At 36.0% G+C, this 18,716-nt stretch overlaps 1 protein-coding gene across 6 annotated transcripts in view; it reads left to right on the forward strand.

Annotated features, from left to right (window-relative positions):
- The window catches only part of DDHD2 (DDHD domain containing 2), a 23,005-nt gene that overhangs the window by 258 nt on the left and 4,031 nt on the right, over nucleotides 1–18,716 (forward strand). For 2 of the 6 annotated variants that reach the window (XM_008582801.1, XM_008582800.1), the window contains exons 2-16: nucleotides 1,111–1,338; nucleotides 2,776–2,966; nucleotides 3,886–3,975; nucleotides 4,430–4,550; nucleotides 5,712–5,801; nucleotides 7,376–7,511; nucleotides 9,636–9,844; nucleotides 10,129–10,196; nucleotides 11,094–11,216; nucleotides 12,337–12,432; nucleotides 13,754–13,873; nucleotides 13,981–14,136; nucleotides 14,403–14,505; nucleotides 14,643–14,813; nucleotides 15,467–15,629. In XM_008582801.1, coding sequence (XP_008581023.1) covers nucleotides 1,119–1,338; nucleotides 2,776–2,966; nucleotides 3,886–3,975; nucleotides 4,430–4,550; nucleotides 5,712–5,801; nucleotides 7,376–7,511; nucleotides 9,636–9,844; nucleotides 10,129–10,196; nucleotides 11,094–11,216; nucleotides 12,337–12,432; nucleotides 13,754–13,873; nucleotides 13,981–14,136; nucleotides 14,403–14,505; nucleotides 14,643–14,813; nucleotides 15,467–15,629 — 2,057 coding nt within the window. In that variant the 5' untranslated portion in view covers nucleotides 1,111–1,118. Of the gene's footprint in view, nucleotides 1–1,110; nucleotides 1,339–2,775; nucleotides 2,967–3,885; nucleotides 3,976–4,429; nucleotides 4,551–5,711; nucleotides 5,802–7,375; nucleotides 7,512–9,635; nucleotides 9,845–10,128; nucleotides 10,197–11,093; nucleotides 11,217–12,336; nucleotides 12,433–13,753; nucleotides 13,874–13,980; nucleotides 14,137–14,402; nucleotides 14,506–14,642; nucleotides 14,814–15,466; nucleotides 15,630–17,146; nucleotides 17,238–18,716 lie in introns of those variants that run through there. The other 4 variants (XM_008582802.1, XM_008582803.1, XM_008582804.1 and 1 more) reach the window with 4 other exon arrangements.

The following is an 18,716-nucleotide window of genomic DNA, read 5'->3' on the forward strand; positions in this document are numbered from 1 at the left end:
CGCGGGAGGCGCGGAGCCCGCAGCAGGGGCGAGGGGGCTGGGAGGACGGGCCGGCGTTGGGTGGCTTCGGTTCCCGGGAAGCGGCCGGGGCTCCCCTGGGCTCGACTGCGCCCCGGGGCACCGGGAGATTCTCGTTCCACTAGTGGCTCCGCTTCCCTCTGCCGGGGCTGGAGGCGGGAGGCGACGAGACCCCGAGCTCCGAAGTCCCGGAGCCGGGCCGCAGGCGGCGTGGGGTCGTGGGGAGAAGGAACAGGCCCGGGTGGCTGAGGTAAATTGGAGCTGAGAGAAAGGATGACGGGCCGGAAGCCTGGCGAGCGTCGGCGCACAGGGCGGCCGCCGTCCGCTTTCTCGCGCCCCACGTAGGCGCTCACGAGTGTGCTCTCGGGTCCGCAGGGCTCGTCGTTGCCGAGGGCTGAGGGCTGAGGAGATGGGAGCACGTAGGTCAGAGCCGTCTTTGAGGGAAGTCACTCGTTTTCACCTGAGACGTGGACGGGATGAGTGGGTGTGCGCGTGCGCACAGTGGTCCCAGGCAGGGTTCAGAGTTTGTACCTCAGCCCCGACTCGAGCACGTTCTAGGATCTGTGGAAGTGATGGGTTCCTACGTGGGTAGTTTTATTTTCCGTATTCTGAGATTGCACCGGTCACGTAAATACGCACTGAGAGGGGCCTGTAACCTAAAACCCGGGACGCAGAATACTGACTTGGTCGGAGTAAATTTTCTTCTTTTGGTACTAGGTTTAGATTGAAAATTGGGGTAAAATGTTTCGTTGCAATCAGGTTTTGACCCTGTGTTTCTTGATTCTGGCTTTGTTTTATAACCTATTGTCTGAGTAGAACCATGCAGTTTTCTGAGAGAACTCGGAGCTCGGTGCAAAACCGTTGATGTGATAGAAGCACTTTTGTCTAAAGCTCCTCCTGCCAAATCCAGCTGTTAATGGATTTTTACTCTCAATTATGTAGCGTCCTTACATTGTTTTTTGGGTTTTGTTTTTGTTTTCAGAAATGACTCCTTAAAATGACCAGAGGTGTGTGTGTGTGTGCGTGCACAATTACACTGTTAATAGAAGAAAAATCATTTTCCTGATAGTTTTCTTGCATCTTGTTTTTTAGAGAGGGAAATGTCATCAGTGGAATCACACCAGGAACAGTTGTCTCAGTCAGATCCATCCTCATCATCAAACTCATGTAGTTCCTTTGAGTTAATAGACATGGATGCTGGCAGCCTGTATGAACCAGTTTCTCCGCATTGGTTTTATTGTAAGATAATAGATTCTAAGGAGACTTGGATCCCTTTCAACTCTGAGGATTCACAGCTGCTGGAAGAGGCATACAGCTCTGGTAGGGCTAAAACGATGACTTGTAATAGACGAAGACTTTCATCTCTCTCAAACTATAATATAATGGTCCTTATAGTGAGTGCTATGAAAAATAAATTTTGGGGTCTGGCCAGTTAGCTCAATTGATTAGAAGGCAGTGTTGGAAACACCAAAGTCATGGGTTCAGACTCCCCAAGCCACCCTTCCCCCCACCAAAAAAACTTTTTAGGTTTTTCTAGTTAAGTAATTTCTCACAGCATTTTGTATAGAAGTTCTGTATTAGTACCCAGACAATTTATAATATTCAAGAATTTGGTCTGTATTTCAAAAACAGCATCTATTGTAATTTCTGCATAGTTACCCAATAATATTTTTTATGTTCTAACTTATGTTTTGGTTTTTGTTTATAAAGAGTGTATGTAGGGTGGGGTGTTACATTGCAGAACAATGAACTCTAACTTGTTAATTACTTTTTCTTCTTTTATGAAACAAGAATGGTGCTAGTTATATCATCATGATGGTCATTAATTTACCTTTGATTCCTCAAGCAAAAAAATTCAGAAAAATCTTGCATACTTTTTTTTGAAGGTACTATAATAGTCCCCCCTTATCCAAGGAGGATATATTCCAAAACCCCCAGTAGATGCCTGAAGCCCCAAATAGTACTGAACACTATATATACTATGTTTTTTCCTACACATATATACCTATAAAGTTCATTTTAAAAATTGACTGTCACAGTAGGAGATTAACAACAATAACTAATAATAGAATAGAAAAATTATTATAATATGAGGGGTCTTCAAAAAGTTAATGGAAAGATTTGTGTTATCTTTAATTCCAATTTTTTTTTTTTTTTTTGGGCTGGTAAGGGGATCACAACCCTCGGCACGGTGTTGTCTGCACCACACTCAGCCAGTGAGCGCACTGGCCATCCCTATATAGGATCCGAACCCGCGGCCTCAGCACTACTAACGCCGCACTCTCCCAAGTGAGCCACGGGGCCGGTCCTAATTCCATTTTCCACAAACTTTTTGAAGTACCCTGGAATACTATAACAAAAGTTATGTGAATGTATTGTCTCTCTCGCTCGCTCTTTCTTTTTCTCAAAATATCTTATTGTACTGTACTCATCTATTTTTGGGATAGAGGTTGACTGTGAGTAACTGAAACCATGAAAAGCGAAGCTATGGATAAAGCAAACTACTGTATTATCTTTCCTCAGGAAAAAAACAAAACTGCGTAGTATTTTTCTCATGTTTCATTAAAACCAAGGATGGTTTTGATGGTTGTAATATAGTTAGTGAGAAAGATATGAATTATATTCCATTTTGTTTAATGTTTAGCCAAGTAGAAACTGTTCATTTATGTGTTTCATAACATTATTTGGAGTGTAACTTGAGATTGTATTTTGGGAGACTTATTTTGAAAAAAATTTTTCCTTTCCAATCCTTAATAGGAAAAGATTGTAATGGGAGAGTTGTGCCCACTGATGGGGGTAGATATGATGTTCATTTGAGGGAGAGGATGCGGTATGCTGTATACTGGGATGAACTAGCATCAGAAGTGAGACGATGTACCTGGTTTTACAAGGGAGACAAAGACAATAAGTATGTTCCCTACTCAGAGAGCTTCAGCCAAGTTTTAGAGGTATTCCTTTGACCTTTTTTTACTCATCATTTTCTTCATTTTTTCCTTCTTATTTAATAATCTTTTCTTCCTCTTGTGACTTATTTTGTGATATCCAGAAAGAATTTGGTTCTATCTGCATGCCATTTTATGGCATTTCTTTTTGCAAGTTAGTTTCAAGATAAAGTAGTTTTATTTTCAGATTTTATTATTATTATTATTTTTTGTCTTTTTCGTGACCGGCGCTCAGCCAGTGAGCGCACCGGCCAGTCCTATATAGGATCCGAACCCGTGGCGGGAGCGTCGCTGCGCTACCAGCGCCGCACTCTCCCGAGTGCGCCACGGGGCCAGCCCTATTTTCAGATTTTCAAGTACTGTGGAATCTATATTATGCCTTTTAATTTAGATTTTCTTTTTTTTTAATGGAAAAATATTTAAACTATTTAATATTTAAATATTTAATGCTTAATATTTAATATATACGCTATGACCACAGGATTGGTCTTTTTCTACTTTTATTTTTCTTGCTCTGAAAACTGAGATTTGTTTTTTTTAGTTGGATAGAACATTAATATTATTGACAGAAATACATTTGAAATATTTTTGAAATACTTCAAAAGTTTGTGGAAAAATAGAATTGTAAGATAATACAAATCTTTCTGTGAACTTTTTGAAAGTACCCTCGCATATAAAAATGTGAATAGCGATTATCTAGTCTAGATGATGGAATTAGGGGTAATTTTTTTTGTCCTGTGCTATTATCTGTTGTAGTTTTAAAAGAATATTAAAATAAATTTGATAAATTAGACTTCGATATTCTTACTGAAACTTGTTAATCTAGTAGTATTCTTGTGAATACGTTCAGTTTTAAAAGAAAAGCTATTAGAGAAACCTAATAAAACGTATGTATGTGTGGGTTTTTTTTGTTTTGTTTTTTAAGGAGACTTACATGCTTGCTGTAACTCTGGATGAATGGAAGAAGAAACTGGAATCTCCCAACAGAGAAATTATTATATTACACAATCCAAAGGTAAAGCTAATTAAAGCCATTTCTCTCATATTGGAATTAAAGGTTAATTGCATTACTAAGAAGAACTTAATTTTTTTTTTCTTTATGGACTCTACATAGGATAAATTTTGCAAATTTTATATTCAGTTCACATTCATGAAACTTAAAACTTGTAGCCACTACTGTTATTTATCCTACTTGGCTTATACAAAAGAATTTTTGTAGAGATAATTATGTCGCTTTAAATGAATAAAATCACCAACATATTAGCATATCTTCCATGTGTGGGGTATTGTTGAAAGATCTGTTAGCCTAATGTATTTTCACGGTTCTCATTTCAAGCTGTAGGAATTGCATAATGAAGCTGCAGTTGAGATTTGACGATATGTTATGAAAGACATGTACTTCAAAATGTACTATGTAGAGATGACTATAATGTAAAACATCTTTATTGTTCTGATTTTCTTTATTTAAGCTCATGGTACATTACCAGCCAGTTGCAGGGTCTGATGAATGGGGTTCGACACCCACTGAGCAGGGTCGACCAAGAACAGTAAAGAGAGGGGTTGAGAACATCTCTGTTGACATTCATTGTGGTAATGTTAATCATTTATTTTTTCTTGTCTTCTGATACACTTATTTGCTTATTCCTTAAATTGTGAACTTTTTCTGTGGATTTGGATTACCTCAAGGCTTAAAAATGATGTTTACTCATATGGGCATATTCTGAATTAAGATTAGCATCACTTCATCTATTAAGAATCTTAATAGATGTAAAAGTCTCTTTTAAAGCTAAATACATATGGTCAGATGGGTAAAATTTGGCTGTAGTAATTGGGAGGTCACTAAATGCAGATTAATTTATTTAGTCCTAATATTAAAAAGTGTGATTCCACCTGATTGACTAGAAATATATTCCTTCTAACTCCTGTCCTTGAAGACTTTGAACTAAGGAAAACTACTTTTCTGTAGGACCTTTATGTTTATCCATTGCTAACTAGCTAGGATTGCTTATGGTTGGTTTTATAATATATTTAACTGGATTCCTTTTATCTCGTGTAGGAAATGACTTTTCTCTTGGACAAAATCTTAGATTTACTGTAATTTAAAAAGACGAGTTTAAGTTTTCAGGCTTTAAAAACATACCAGATATCATTAGGACAATTGATGAAAATGGAATATTAGATAAAAGTATTCTATCAATGTTAAATTGCCTGGATTCAAGAACTGTACTGTGGTTATGTAAGAGAATATTCTTAGGAGATAGACACTAAAATATTAAAGGGTTAAAGAGATATGGTGTATGCAGCCTAATGATGTATGCAACTTGCTCCTAAATGGTTCAGAAAAATAAATGCATGTACGTACAGAGAGAGAGAGAGAGAGAAGAATAAAACAAATGTGGTAATTGTTAAAAAGTTGAATCTGTGTAAAAAGTATATGGGAATTTCTGTATTCTTCCAGTTTTCTGTAAGTTTGCAGTTACTTAAAAAGTTTTTAAAACTTGAAAAATTTTTCACAGACTTATTTAAAGATAAATTCAAAGTATAATCAATGTATTTTTACTACACAGTTAAATATTATGTCTTTTAAGTTGTCTGTTTGTATTTTGACGTGCTCATATTTGTTATAAGGTTGCACTCTAATCTGCTGAGCCAATTGGCCAGCCCTAACTTGTTCATATTTGTTACCTGTTTATTGTGAATGTTTGATTTTAGAATATGACTTATTACATATCTTTTTTCTTTTATTTATAGGGGAACCTTTACAAATAGATCACCTGATTTTTGTAGTCCATGGGATTGGACCAGCCTGCGACCTTCGCTTTCGAAGCATTGTACAGTGTGGTAGGTTTACAAAGGATATAAGATTAGAGCATTTAAGGAGAGTATTAGTCATTGCTTCTGTGAGCTGAGAATAAAGCATTGTATTTGGTCTGTTGTCTTAGCTGCATAATAAGATTTGGAGAGCTAAAGACAGGTGGCAAGGTATAGTAAAGCTTCTCAGCTTAGAACTAAAGTGCTGGTAATTTCCTGGGGCTAGTAGTTTATACTCTTAACCAATAATTCTTGAGTGAACAATCCCTTAATCCCTATAAAAGTGTTTTATGATGTTATGGTTCTGTTTCTAACCATTCGAAATTTAAAGGGAATCATAAAGATGATGTAGAGTTTAAATGAATAGCAGAAGCTTCAGTCATTTTTATAATACTGATTGAAAATTTTAAGTCATTACTGTAACTTGACTTGGAAAGGTAATGTCCTCTAAAACTTGTAGTAGTCAAAGTCTAATTGCTCCGATCAAGGAGTCTTACTCTACTGGCTAATGTTTCTAAGTATAAACTAGAATTGTATTTTGGAAGGTTAAGATCAATGTGATACAAATTTCAAACAGCAGTGTATTTTTTTAATCTAAAATATTAGGAGGTTGTATTAGTCCATTTCGGTTGCATTTAACAATACCTGAAACAGGCTGGCCCGGTGGTGCACTGCTACAGTGCGCCGCTTGGGAGCGTGGCGCTGCTCCCGCCGAGGGTTTGGATCCCACATACAGACCGGTTCCCGCTCACTGGCTGAGCGAGGTGCGGGTGCAGCACCGAGGGTTGCGATCCCGTTGCCGGTCACGGTCCGGTCCGGGCGCGATACTGAGGGTTGCGATCCGTTGCCGGACACGAAAATGACCAAAAAAAAAAAAAAAACTGGGTCATTTATAAAGAAGTAAATTTTATTTCTTACAGTTTTGGAGGCTGGGAAGTCCATGGCTCAGGGGGCACATCTGGTGAGGGCCTTCTTGGTGGGAGCTCTCTAGAGGGTCCCATGGCAACCAAGGTACATGGTGAGAAAGGGCTGAGCAAGAGAGCGCTAACCTGTTCACTCACTGTCCTTATTAAAGAGCCATCAGAATTGTGCCCATTACTCCATGAGTGGATCAATCCATGCACAGCCCTCATAATCTAATCACCTCTTAAAGGCCCCACTTTTCAAATACCGTAATTGGATTTCCCACCCTCTTAGCACTGTTACTATGGGGGGTCAAGTTTCCAACACAAGAACTGTTGGGGGACACATTTGACCCATAGCAGTGGTAGTGGTTTATAAGAACCAGAAAGTTAGCATAGGAACCTGACTGCAAGACTAACTGACATAAAATCATGTGATTTTTAATTTTTTATTGAAATAGTATTCACACCACTTAAGTTTTGAAGTTAGCTTTTCTTTTGATAAAATGTTTCGTATGGTAAAAGCATGTTCTACATTAAAGGATCTTTTTTTATATGCACTAATAATTTTTCCTGAATTTCTCTTTACTGTTTTTCATTCAGTCAACATCTGTTGTAAGCAGATGTATTTGGAGTAATTATATGATTTGTTGCATCCTAATTCTGCAGATTCTTTGCTTCACTGTTAATTTTCTTTTCCAGTTAATGATTTTCGCAGTGTTTCCTTGAACTTGATACAGACGCATTTTAAGAAAGCCCAGGAAAATCAGCAGATTGGGAGAGTAGAATTTCTTCCAGTCAACTGGCACAGTCCTTTGCATTCTACTGGTGTGGATGTGTGAGTAATAACTTATACCTTTGAGTTGTTAACTGTGATTGTAATATGTTTTCTAATTGTCAGTATGTTTAGGGACACGTCTGCTATAGCCAATTGTATATTTAAAATTTCTTAGAGATACATTATTAAATGCTGATCAGTGCCTTGGTTTAACTTGCCCTGGTTAGGAGTAAAGAGCTGTGTGTATCTTCAGTATGTTTTACTGGCTCACTAGTATTTACTATTACAGTTTCATTACTTCTCTAGCATTAAAGCCAAACATTGTTTGCTTCCCATAGTGTATAAGCATTTCCATCTTAGATGTAAAAAGTCATTCATACTCCAAGGTGTACAAAGTATTTTTTTTCCTTTTGTGATCATGTTTAAATAATATTCATCCAAATTTAGGAAAAAGGGGAGGAAATCCCCAAATATTAAATATTTATAACTCGAGGTATAATTGGTATGATGGGTGTGTGTGTGTGTGTGTGTTAGTTATAGGGATTGAACCTTGGTGTTATCCGCACCACCATGCTGTAACCAACTGACCTAACTGGCCAGCCCAATCAATGCCTTTTTTTTTTTTTTTTTTAAAGATGACAGGTAAGGGGATCTTAACCCTTGACTTGGTGGTGTCAGCACCACACTCTCCCAAGAGAGCCCCAGGCCAGCCCCCAATACAATCCCTTTTAAGTGATGGCTTTCTTATGGTATATGTCCCATAGTTTTGTTTATGAAGTTTGTGCTAATGTCAGAGAAGGTTGCCTCACATTGAGGATATACAGCTATCGGCTTTCCAAAAAGAAGTGTGTTCATAATATAGTTCTCGAAAAGAGCTAGGAAATGCTTCTCTGGAAGATAAAGGTAGTAGTCAGCATTGTTTCATGCTGGTCTTGGAAATGGCTTTTTTGATTCTGTGTCTTTCAGTTCTTAACACATTGTGATTAGAATATGTTCCATGTGCCAAACGTTCCACTGTGGTGTTGCTATTAGGTGGAGTCTACATTCTTTAATATTTTAGCTGATGCTAAGAGGTTAATGAGGGCACATAGCCCTCTCTGAACTGCAGAAGCTGTTGAATATTAGAGGAATCTTTCTGGAAATTCGAGAAAGCTTTAACTGGAAGTTGATTTAGACTATGTCACCATGATCTTCCTTTGCTAAATATGAGTTCTGTTTGCCATTGGCATCTGACATTCTCACCTTTTTCTGCTTTTAGAAATTCTGCACTGAGAGAAAGAGAGCTGATTCTTTATCATTTGACTTGTGATCAAAAGACCTTAATGCTGAGAATTCTAAGAAAAGCCTTTTGTATCTTTTTTCTTAAGAAAATTTTTATTATAGAGAATTTTGTACATATTAGTATATTTAATGAATCTTCGTGTACTGACTATCTAACCCCAACAAGCCTCAACACATGGCCGGTTCTGCTCCATCCATATATCTTCACACCTCAGTCCACTGTCCCTCCTTCCACCATATTATTTCTGCATCAAATCTTAGACATCCTATCAGTTCACCTGTAAATGTTGCAGTGTGTATATTTTGAAGGATTTAAAAATATATATAATCATAACACCATTACCACGCCTACAAAAATTCTTAATATCATGTCACTGAAATTTCCACTTGTCTAGTAAATATTATGATTTGTATATATTTAAAAATATATATAATCATAACACCATTACCACGCCTACAAAAATTCTTAATATCATGTCCCTGAAATTTCCACTTGTCTAGTAAATATTATGATTTGTATATGCGTATATATACATACACAAATGTATACAGACACACATTTTAAACTGTATTCCAAATAAAGTCCATACATTGCAGTTAGTTGGTATGTCTTTTAAGTTTCTCTTAATCATCTCTCCATTTAGATCCATTATGTTCTTGCAGTTTATATGTTGAAGAAACTGGGTTGTCTGTCTTGTGGGGTTTCTTACTCTGAATTTCACTGACCACATCCCTTTGGCTTCATTAAACATGTTCCTTTTGTCCCTTGATTTTCAATGGATATCAGTAAACATCTCGTGTATCATTAAATGTCTAAGCTTCAAGGCTAAGCTAGACAATAACTTAGAGGTGGCTGTGGAATGTATTTAGGTTTCCTACTTAAAATATCTTTCCTTTTTTCAGAGATCTGCAACGAATAACTCTGCCCAGCATTAACCGCCTCAGGCACTTCACCAATGACACAATTCTGGATGTCTTCTTCTACAATAGCCCCACCTACTGTCAGACTATTGTGGACACAGTTGCTTCTGAAATGAACCGAATATACACACTTTTTCTGCAGAGGAACCCTGATTTCAAAGGGGGTGTATCCATTGCTGGTCATAGTTTAGGTAACAAATGAATTCTCTGTGACCAGAGAGGACTATCATATTTTAAAGACACCTGTTTTTGAAGTACAGTGTTTTTGATCAGTATCAGATTCAAAGGTCTAGAAGTGGTCTGTGATGAAGAATTTGGAAGGGGTTGGAAGGGTGGTGGCAAATTGGAAGGAAAGACTCCCTGCTGTATAGATTTGCTTATATGTATAATTGGCTTATTACTTTTTTTTGTAACAGACAGCCATTTAGTGCTAATGCTTAGAAATTGTCCCTTCTTTCTTCTATTTTACTTTTAGGTTCGCTTATATTGTTTGATATCCTAACAAATCAGAAAGATTCTTTGGGGGATATTGACAGTGAAAAGGTAATTTAGATGTTCAGATAGGTTCTCTTGCAGTATTCTTTAGTGAGGATTTTTAGATTTTAGACTTTTTTGTTTTTAGCTGAGTTTAGTGTCATGCTATGGCATTAAATTTACATTTATTTTAATTTTAACAGACTTGTAATTGTCTTTCATTCTTGGATAATAGAAGCAAGATAGTAATATACTTCCTCTAATAATTGCCATATTCTAAAGCAGTCATAGGTGTCTTATTTTCCTTTATAAATATGCCAAGTGATCTAATAATAGTATAATTCTATTAATAGTAATAGAATTATAGAATCATTGAGCTAAATGGAGTTTACATATGAGGAAATGAAGAATGAATTGGATGCAAATTGGTATGAATTATAGAAATTCTGTTTGAAAGCAATGGGGGGACTTGATGCTTAAACATATCTTTTAGTAAAACAAGGTACTGTGAACATGTATCATATATAGTATTGATTTGGTACTTACCATATACTATGTTGTATTTTTTTCTCTTTTTATTTAAGTGTTCTATATCTCCTGTTGGTTCATGAGTTCTTCCAGGGCAGGGGCTTTGTTTTAGACTTTTATTTCTGAAGCAATGTTTCCCCAATAAGAGCTCATTAAATGTTTGTTGATGATGAAGAATGTTTTGATAATCATCCATTTATTTATTCACTGAAAAACATGTTTTCAACTAAAGTTGTGAAAACTTGGAGATCAGTAATCTCTTCATATATATTTTATGTTACAATTTATATAACGTTAAGATTTCACTGTGGAAATCTTTCACTTTATAAGATTTCACTGTGAACTCTTATATAACACATTTTTTTAGTGCAAAATAGTATTAATAAAGGAAACACTAACTGAATTTTGGGAGTATGAACTTTATGATTTTAATTTTAGGATTCCCCAAATATTGTTATGGATCAAGGAGATACACCAACACTAGAGGAAGATTTGAAGAAACTTCAACTCTGTGAATTCTATAATATCTTTGAGAAGGAGAAAGTAGATAAGGAAGCTCTGGTAAAAATAACCTTTTTAAACTTTATGCCAAACCATTTTCAGTATTTTTGTTGTTTATCTTCGTCATGTTTACTAAGAGCCTGCCCTATAGAGGCTTTCTAAACATAAATACTTTGTTATCATTAATAATGTTCTTTAGCATTATTTGTTTGTTTCTTACCATATAAAGTGATCTTTGTTTTGTGAGAGTTCAAAGTTCAGATGAGCCATATTGATATCCATATAGCAGTGGAGCAAAAACCAAACTGCACAGCTCAGAGAAAACATGAGGGTAAGAACAAACCCCTAAATGATCACAAACTAAACCAACTTGTATTTTCTGTTACACTTTCTAGAGCTCCACTACTGCTACTTGTTTATTTGTTTATATTTTTTCCCACTTCTGTTGTGCTTTTTTCTGGTTTATGATACATTTATTCATCTAACAGATATTTCTGAAATACTGTGATGAGGCATACTATACCAAGTACTGAAGATAGTGGTAAATAAGACATATATGGTCCCTGATTTCATAATGTTTATTGTTTAGTTGGGAAGACATACATTAAATAACCACAGACATAATTATTATAATTATAAGTACTAAGCAGAAAAAGTACATAGTGATATAAGAATGTATGATAGGATAAACTAACGTAGACTGAGAGGGTGAAGGAACCTTCGTTAATAAGATGAGCAGCACTTAAGTTGAGATCTTGATTGTTAGTCTGTTCCAGACTTCTGTGTTTGCTTTGTGTTCTCACTGCTTTTGTCCATGAGAAGGAGTATAATCCTCAGGAAGGTGAGATCTGAGTGAGCATGGAAATCAGAGTTTTTCTGTTATGAAGTCATTAGGTACCCAACTGTTCTATGTTTTTTGTTTTGTTTTTAACAGTAATACAGTGTTATCTGTATTACTATAACATTGATACCGTAGTATTGATACTTTCTATTCTTCTTTGGACTGTTGTATGAATTAAATAGGCTTTCCTTCTTGAAGTTACTGATGTTATACCATTACAGAGTGAGAGCAATATAAAGCAAACAGAGTGCCTAGGTCTTATTTCTTTCAGGGTACTGGACATTTCACTGACCTTACTTTGCCTAGAAATAATAAAGATATTTGGTTTTCTGTGCCTAGGCTTTATGTACAGACAGAGATCTTAAGGAAATGGGAATTCCCTTAGGACCAAGAAAGAAGATATTAAACTATTTCAGGACCAGAAAAAATTCAACGGTATGCACCTAGTATAGCTTGTCGGATGAAGCAATTCTTTGATGTCCGTGATATATCCTTGTGCTTTGAGGGTGGTTACTCTGGGAAGCTAAGCAGTTTTGATAGTTGATGTATGGCTGTCTTTTTAGAAATCAAACACATTTTCTTTATTCATATCCTTAAAAATGTTATTAGCTTCAGAAGTCTTATCTCTCAACTCTTCCTACCATTCACTTTTTTTCTTTTTTCTTTTTATAACAGCTTTATTGAAATATAATTCATATTACATACCATGAAATTTACCCTTTTTAAAGTATAAAATTCAGTGGTTTTTAGTATATTCACAGTTATGTAATCATCACAACTATCTAATTCCAGAACATTTCCATCACCCCCAAAACAAATCCCATATCCATTTGCAGGCACTCCCCATTCTTCCCTGCCCCCAGCCTCTCTCAACCACTAATCTTCTTTCTGTCTGTATGGATTTGCTTATTTCAGACATTCCATATAAATGGAATCATACAATGTATTGCCTTTTTTGAGTGGCTTCTTTCACTTAGAATAATCTTAAGGTTTATCCATATTGTAAAAGTACTTCCACATTTAGTTTTTCTGGCCACTGAATTTCTTTCCATATCTTAGTAGTTAATTCTTTTCCAACTTTTTAGCAGGTTCTTTTTTTACTTTTTATTTTTTTGGTGGTTGGCTGGTACAGGGATCCAAAACTGTGACTTCAGCAGATTCTTTTTTTTTTTTTTTTTTTTTTTACAGATGACCAGTAAGGGGATCTTAACCCTTGACTTGGTGTTGTCAGCACCACGCTCTCCCAAGTGAGCTAACCGGCCATCCCTATATAGGGATCTGAACCCATGGCCTTGGTGTTATCAGCACCACACTCTCCCAAGTGAGCCACGGGCCGGCCCTAGCAGGTTCTTTTTTAAGAACTATTTTTGGCCTGGTATCTGTATTATATTCTTTACCATAGATACATCCTGTTTGCCTTGATTACAAAGGCACAGCATGTCACAGAACTCCTTAGCAGTCCTCTACAATTCTTCTCACAGTGTGCTGCTGTTGTTTTCTCTCATGATGGTTGCCTGTATTTCAGCTGCTGCCCAAGTGGCTGTGTACAACTTTCGTTGTAGAGCATATCTAATTCATAATTTGAGGCTATTGTTGTTTTCATCAGCTTTATCTTGTTTTCTAATGGACTGTTCCTAGAATCATTGGCTACCATTTTAAAACTTTCCAAAGCATCTTTTCAAATCAGTAGAAAGCTATAATCCTTTGGCCATTTTTACTATATAGTACCTTTTCCTAATTAATTTTTATTCTTTAGGGTATTAATAGATCAACCCTGCAGTCAGCTTCAGGGGCGAAAATCCCCAAAGAATCTGAGTTCTGCAGTAGTAATGATGATACTAGAAATGATGAATATCTGGATGTTGGCATTGGGCAGGTAACAATGCTAATTCGCTTTGGTCATTTTACTGCCTGCCATTGGTATGGTAGGAACAGATGTAACTTTTCTTATTAATGAGAAGTGCTTTTATTTCCTCCTTCCAGGTGTCTGTAAAATACCCCCAGCTGATCTATAAACCAGAAATATTTTTTGCCTTTGGATCTCCCATTGGAATGTTCCTGACTGTTCGAGGACTAAAAAGAATTGATCCCAATTACAAATTTCCAACATGCAAGGGTTTCTTCAATATTTATCACCCTGTAAGCATTGTGCAGCTATTGGTGGATTTATGTGAATATTAGGGCTTATAGGTAAAGAGTATATGATTTTCTGTTGTGTTGATTTTTTTTTTCTATCCTATTTTCTATTAATAAGATGATTAATAGTACTATTGATCTGGAAGCGAGGGGGCAGAACAACTCTACATTACTAAAATGATCTTGTAATTATTCTTGCCTAAGATATACAGTTCTCAGACTGTCTTTCTTCAGCAGTGGTAAATGTAACTATTATTTTTGCTATGTAGTTTGATCCTGTGGCCTATAGGATTGAACCAATGGTCGTCCCAGGAGTGGAATTTGAGCCAATGCTGATTCCACATCATAAAGGCAGGAAGCGGATGCATTTAGGTAAGTCTGATTATAAAACTTGATAATTCCAGACTTTCCAGCCAGTGCAAACTGAATGGACCTCATTCACTGTTTTGCTGTGTTGTGCCTTCAACTCTTCTAAACCATTTAACGCTCTTTATTCATATGCGCTTCAGAACTGAGAGAGGGCTTGACAAGGATGAGTATGGACCTTAAGAACAACTTGCTAGGTTCATTGCGGATGGCTTGGAAGTCTTTCACCAGAGCTCCATACCCTGCCTTACAAGCTTCAGAAACTGCAGAAGAAACTGAAACAGAACCTGAATCAAGTTCAGAGAAGTGTAGTGGTAAGTGAACACTGTACACATTGATTACCTGCATTAGGCCAGATAAGAGGGACTCCACGTGTGGAGTTTTTATTCTCCCAGGGCCTTCTTACCTTTCCCTTTTTATTGTGTAGAATGCATACGATGAGTTCTAACGGTCCTTCAGCTCTGCTAATCTTTTTTGTAATCTTAATAGCTACAAATTATAGAAAAACATTATTTCTGAGGAAAAATGTCAAGAGAAGCTGAGCATCTGATAACTAGGCTTTAGAACATTTCCCACTTGGGAACTATGATGATATTAAGAGCCTATTCTCTAAAGTACCTTGCTTTTACAGGGGGAATGTGTATATTTGTGGGTCAGTTTTATTTTCCTGGCTGGGTACTAGCTAGGATACTCTCCACTTAATTTTACAGTTAATATTGCATTCTTCTGCTTTAGTTTTTAACTTCTGAAGACCTCTATCAAAGGAATAGGTGATGAGATGTGTTGAGCAAAAGAAAAAAAGGGGGTTGTACAAAATTAGTGTGACAAGAGATTGAGAGGAGGAAGATGGAGAGAGCTCTCTGAACAGAGCTCATCCTACGGTAAACTTGGAGTCTGAGATGAAGAAACAGGAGAACCCTTGAGGGCTGAAAGCTTTTAGATTCTAATTATGGTTCTTCTTATCCAGACATTGACACAGAAGAGACCTCTGTGGCAGTTAAAGAAGAAGCCCCACCCATCAAAGTGGGAATGCTGAATGGAGGACAACGCATTGACTATGTACTACAGGAGAAGCCAATTGAGAGTTTTAATGAATATTTATTTGCTTTACAAAGCCATCTATGCTACTGGTAAGCGTTTTTGTTTATTTTTTTGTTCAGTTGTTTCACAGATACTTGATATGTGTAGAAAAAGGAGGATAGGCCAGTGTTCATTTGGGATTGGAATGATTTTTTATTTAGCCAGTTGCAAAATAGCATAATCATGTCATTTAAAGAAATCTGGTTTAAACATGTTTGGTTTTTTTTGGTGCTGGCTGGTATGGGGATCTGAACCCTTGACGTTGGTGTTACAACACCACACTCTAACCACCTGAGCTAACTGGCCAGCCTTGTATTTTGCAGTTGGGTAGAGCATGGGACTAATGATGCCAGCAACCATTGGTTCAACTATGGTCTTAAAAATGTGTCTTTTGGCAATTTGGATGCATGTGAATGAACTGGAACAAATAACAGTACTATTGCTGAAAGTATTTTAAGAAACCCATTGGAAAGCATTTGCAGTAGTTAGATCAGAATTAACTATTATTAAATATAATTAATTACCTGATGGATTGTAGAATGGATTAATGGTGCTTATCAAAATTCATACAGTATGAATTTAATAATAATCTCTCTATAATAAATACAATAGAGGCCATAATAATAAAATCAAAGTGCAATTCAGCAAAAGCAGTCTTATAAGGGGCCAAAATAATGCTCTTTAAGAATGACCTCTGCTGATTTGACTTGACAGAATATCTGAGAAAGGGGTTCTTTCAAAATTTCTGAGTGGGCAGTACATACATATGGTTTGACATTCAAATAAAGACATATAATGAAAAGCTTCTTTTCCATTTTGTTCCATGCTAACTAGCCCCCCCCCATGTGCAACTGACATGTGTTTCTTATAATTTCCTCTAGTGATCTATTTTGTGTGTACATAATACAGATTTGAAGTGTGTGTGAATATATTATTTCCCTCCTTTTAAAAATATAAATAGTTTCATATAGGCATTATCTGTGCCTTGCTTTTTCTACTAGTATGTCTTGGAGGTTTTTTGTTTTTGTTTGTTTTTACCTAATATATAGAGAGAGTTTCCTCATTCTTTTTTAGCTGCGTGGTATTCTACTATATGAATGTACCATAATTTATTTAATTATTCCTCTGTTGATGGACCATTAGGTTTCTTTTCTTTTGTTCTTTATACACCTTGTTTGTGTCATTTCACCTACTCATGTAAGGAAAATCTTTAGAAGTGAAATTGCTGGCATAAAGGGTATATACCTTTGTAATATTTGATAAGTATTGCCAAATAGAGGTTGTACCTCTTTAAGCTCCTGCTATAGGAATGTGTGAGAGCATGTTTCCCTACAGCTTTTCTAACATGTTTTTATGAACTTTAAATGTTTGCCAATTTTTTGGGTGAAGAATGTACAGTAAACTGCACATATTTAAAGTGTACAACTTTGGTGAGTTTTGACATGTATACACCTGTGAAACCATTACCACAATCAAATTAATGAACATATTTATCACTCTCAAGTTTCCTTGTGTCCCTTTGTAATCTCTCCTTCTTTCTCCCCTCTCCCTTTTCTCCTTCTCCCAGTCTCCATGGAACCACTGATGTACTTCTGTCACTGTAAATTAGTTTGCATATGACTTTTATTTGGAATCATACAATATGTACTCTTTTTTTGCCTGGCTTTTTTTTCTCAGCAGTTATTTTGAGATTCATCCACACTATGGATATCAATAGTTTGTTCCTTTTTATTGCTGAGTAGTATTCCATTGTATGGATGTTCCACAATTTATCCACTTAGTTGTTGATGGACGTTTGGGTTGTTTCCAGTTTTTGGCTATTACAAATAAAGCTGCTAGGAACATTCATGTATAAGAATTTGTGTGGACATACTCTTTATTTTCTCTCGGGTGTGGAATGGCTGGGTGTCATATGGAAGAGTATCTTTAAAAGAAACTGCCAGACTGTTTTGCTACTAGCAGTTTACATTTCTGTCGGCAGTGTTTGAAAGTTCCAGTTGCTCCACATCCTCAACAACTCTTGATTACTGTCTTAGCTATTCTCAGTGGGTTGTAAGGGCACCTCATTGTGGTTTTAATTTGCGTCTTTCTAACGACTAATGATATTGAGTGTTTTCCCAGATGTTTATTTGCCATACATATTTTCTTTGGTGAAGAGTCTGTTCAAATATTTTGCCTATGTAAAAAATTTTAATTGTCTTAAGTTGTGAATCCTTTTCAGATACATTTTCTTTTTTTCAGGATGTGGTTTATTTTTTTATCAGTGTGTGTTGAAGAGCAAAAGTTTATTTTGGTGAAGTCCAATTTATTGATGTTTGTGCCTTTTTAACATATTTAAGAAATCTCTGTCAAATACAGTCATTAAGATTTCTCCTGTGTTCTGCAAGTTATATTGTTTTAGCCGTTATATTTATGTCTATGATCCACTTCGATTGAGTTAATTTTTTAATATGATGTGAGATAAGGATTGAGGTTCATTTTTTTACATATAGCTATCCAGTTGTTTTAGCACCATTTGTTGAAAAGTTTATCCAGATGGAGTAATTATTGAATTGCCTTGGGACCATTTTGAAAATCAGTTGACCATACGTATGTGTATCTGTTTCTGGCCTCTCTATTCCATTGATCTGTTTGTTCGTCTTCATGCCAATAAAACAATGTCTTGATCACTGTAGCTTTATATCTTGAAATCGGGTAGAATGAATCTTCCAACTCTGTTCTCATTCAAAGTTACTTTGTTTATTGTAGGTCTGTTGCATTTCCATATATGTTCTAGAATCAGCTTAATTTCTACAAAGAAGTTTGCTGAGGCTTTGTGGTTGCTTTTTATTTATAGGTCAATTTTATCTATGGATCGATGTAGATTGCACTTTTCCATAGAGAATTGACATTTTAATAATATTGAGTCTTCAGATTCATAAACACAGTATCTCAGTTTATTTATGTCATCTTAAATTTCTCAGCAATGTTTTGTAGTTTTCAATTTATATACCATGCACACTATAACTTTAAATTGCATTCCTCCTATTATGAATAAGGTTTAGCATCATGACCTGTATTTAAGGGCCATTTTAATTTTCTTTTCTGGGAGTTATCTATACTCTTTACTCCCTTTTTTTTTTTTTTTTTTTTTTTTT

The sequence above is a fragment of the Galeopterus variegatus genome, unplaced genomic scaffold (assembly GCF_000696425.1).
Source record: "Galeopterus variegatus unplaced genomic scaffold, G_variegatus-3.0.2 Scaffold2727, whole genome shotgun sequence".
Lineage (NCBI taxonomy): Eukaryota > Metazoa > Chordata > Mammalia > Dermoptera > Cynocephalidae > Galeopterus > Galeopterus variegatus.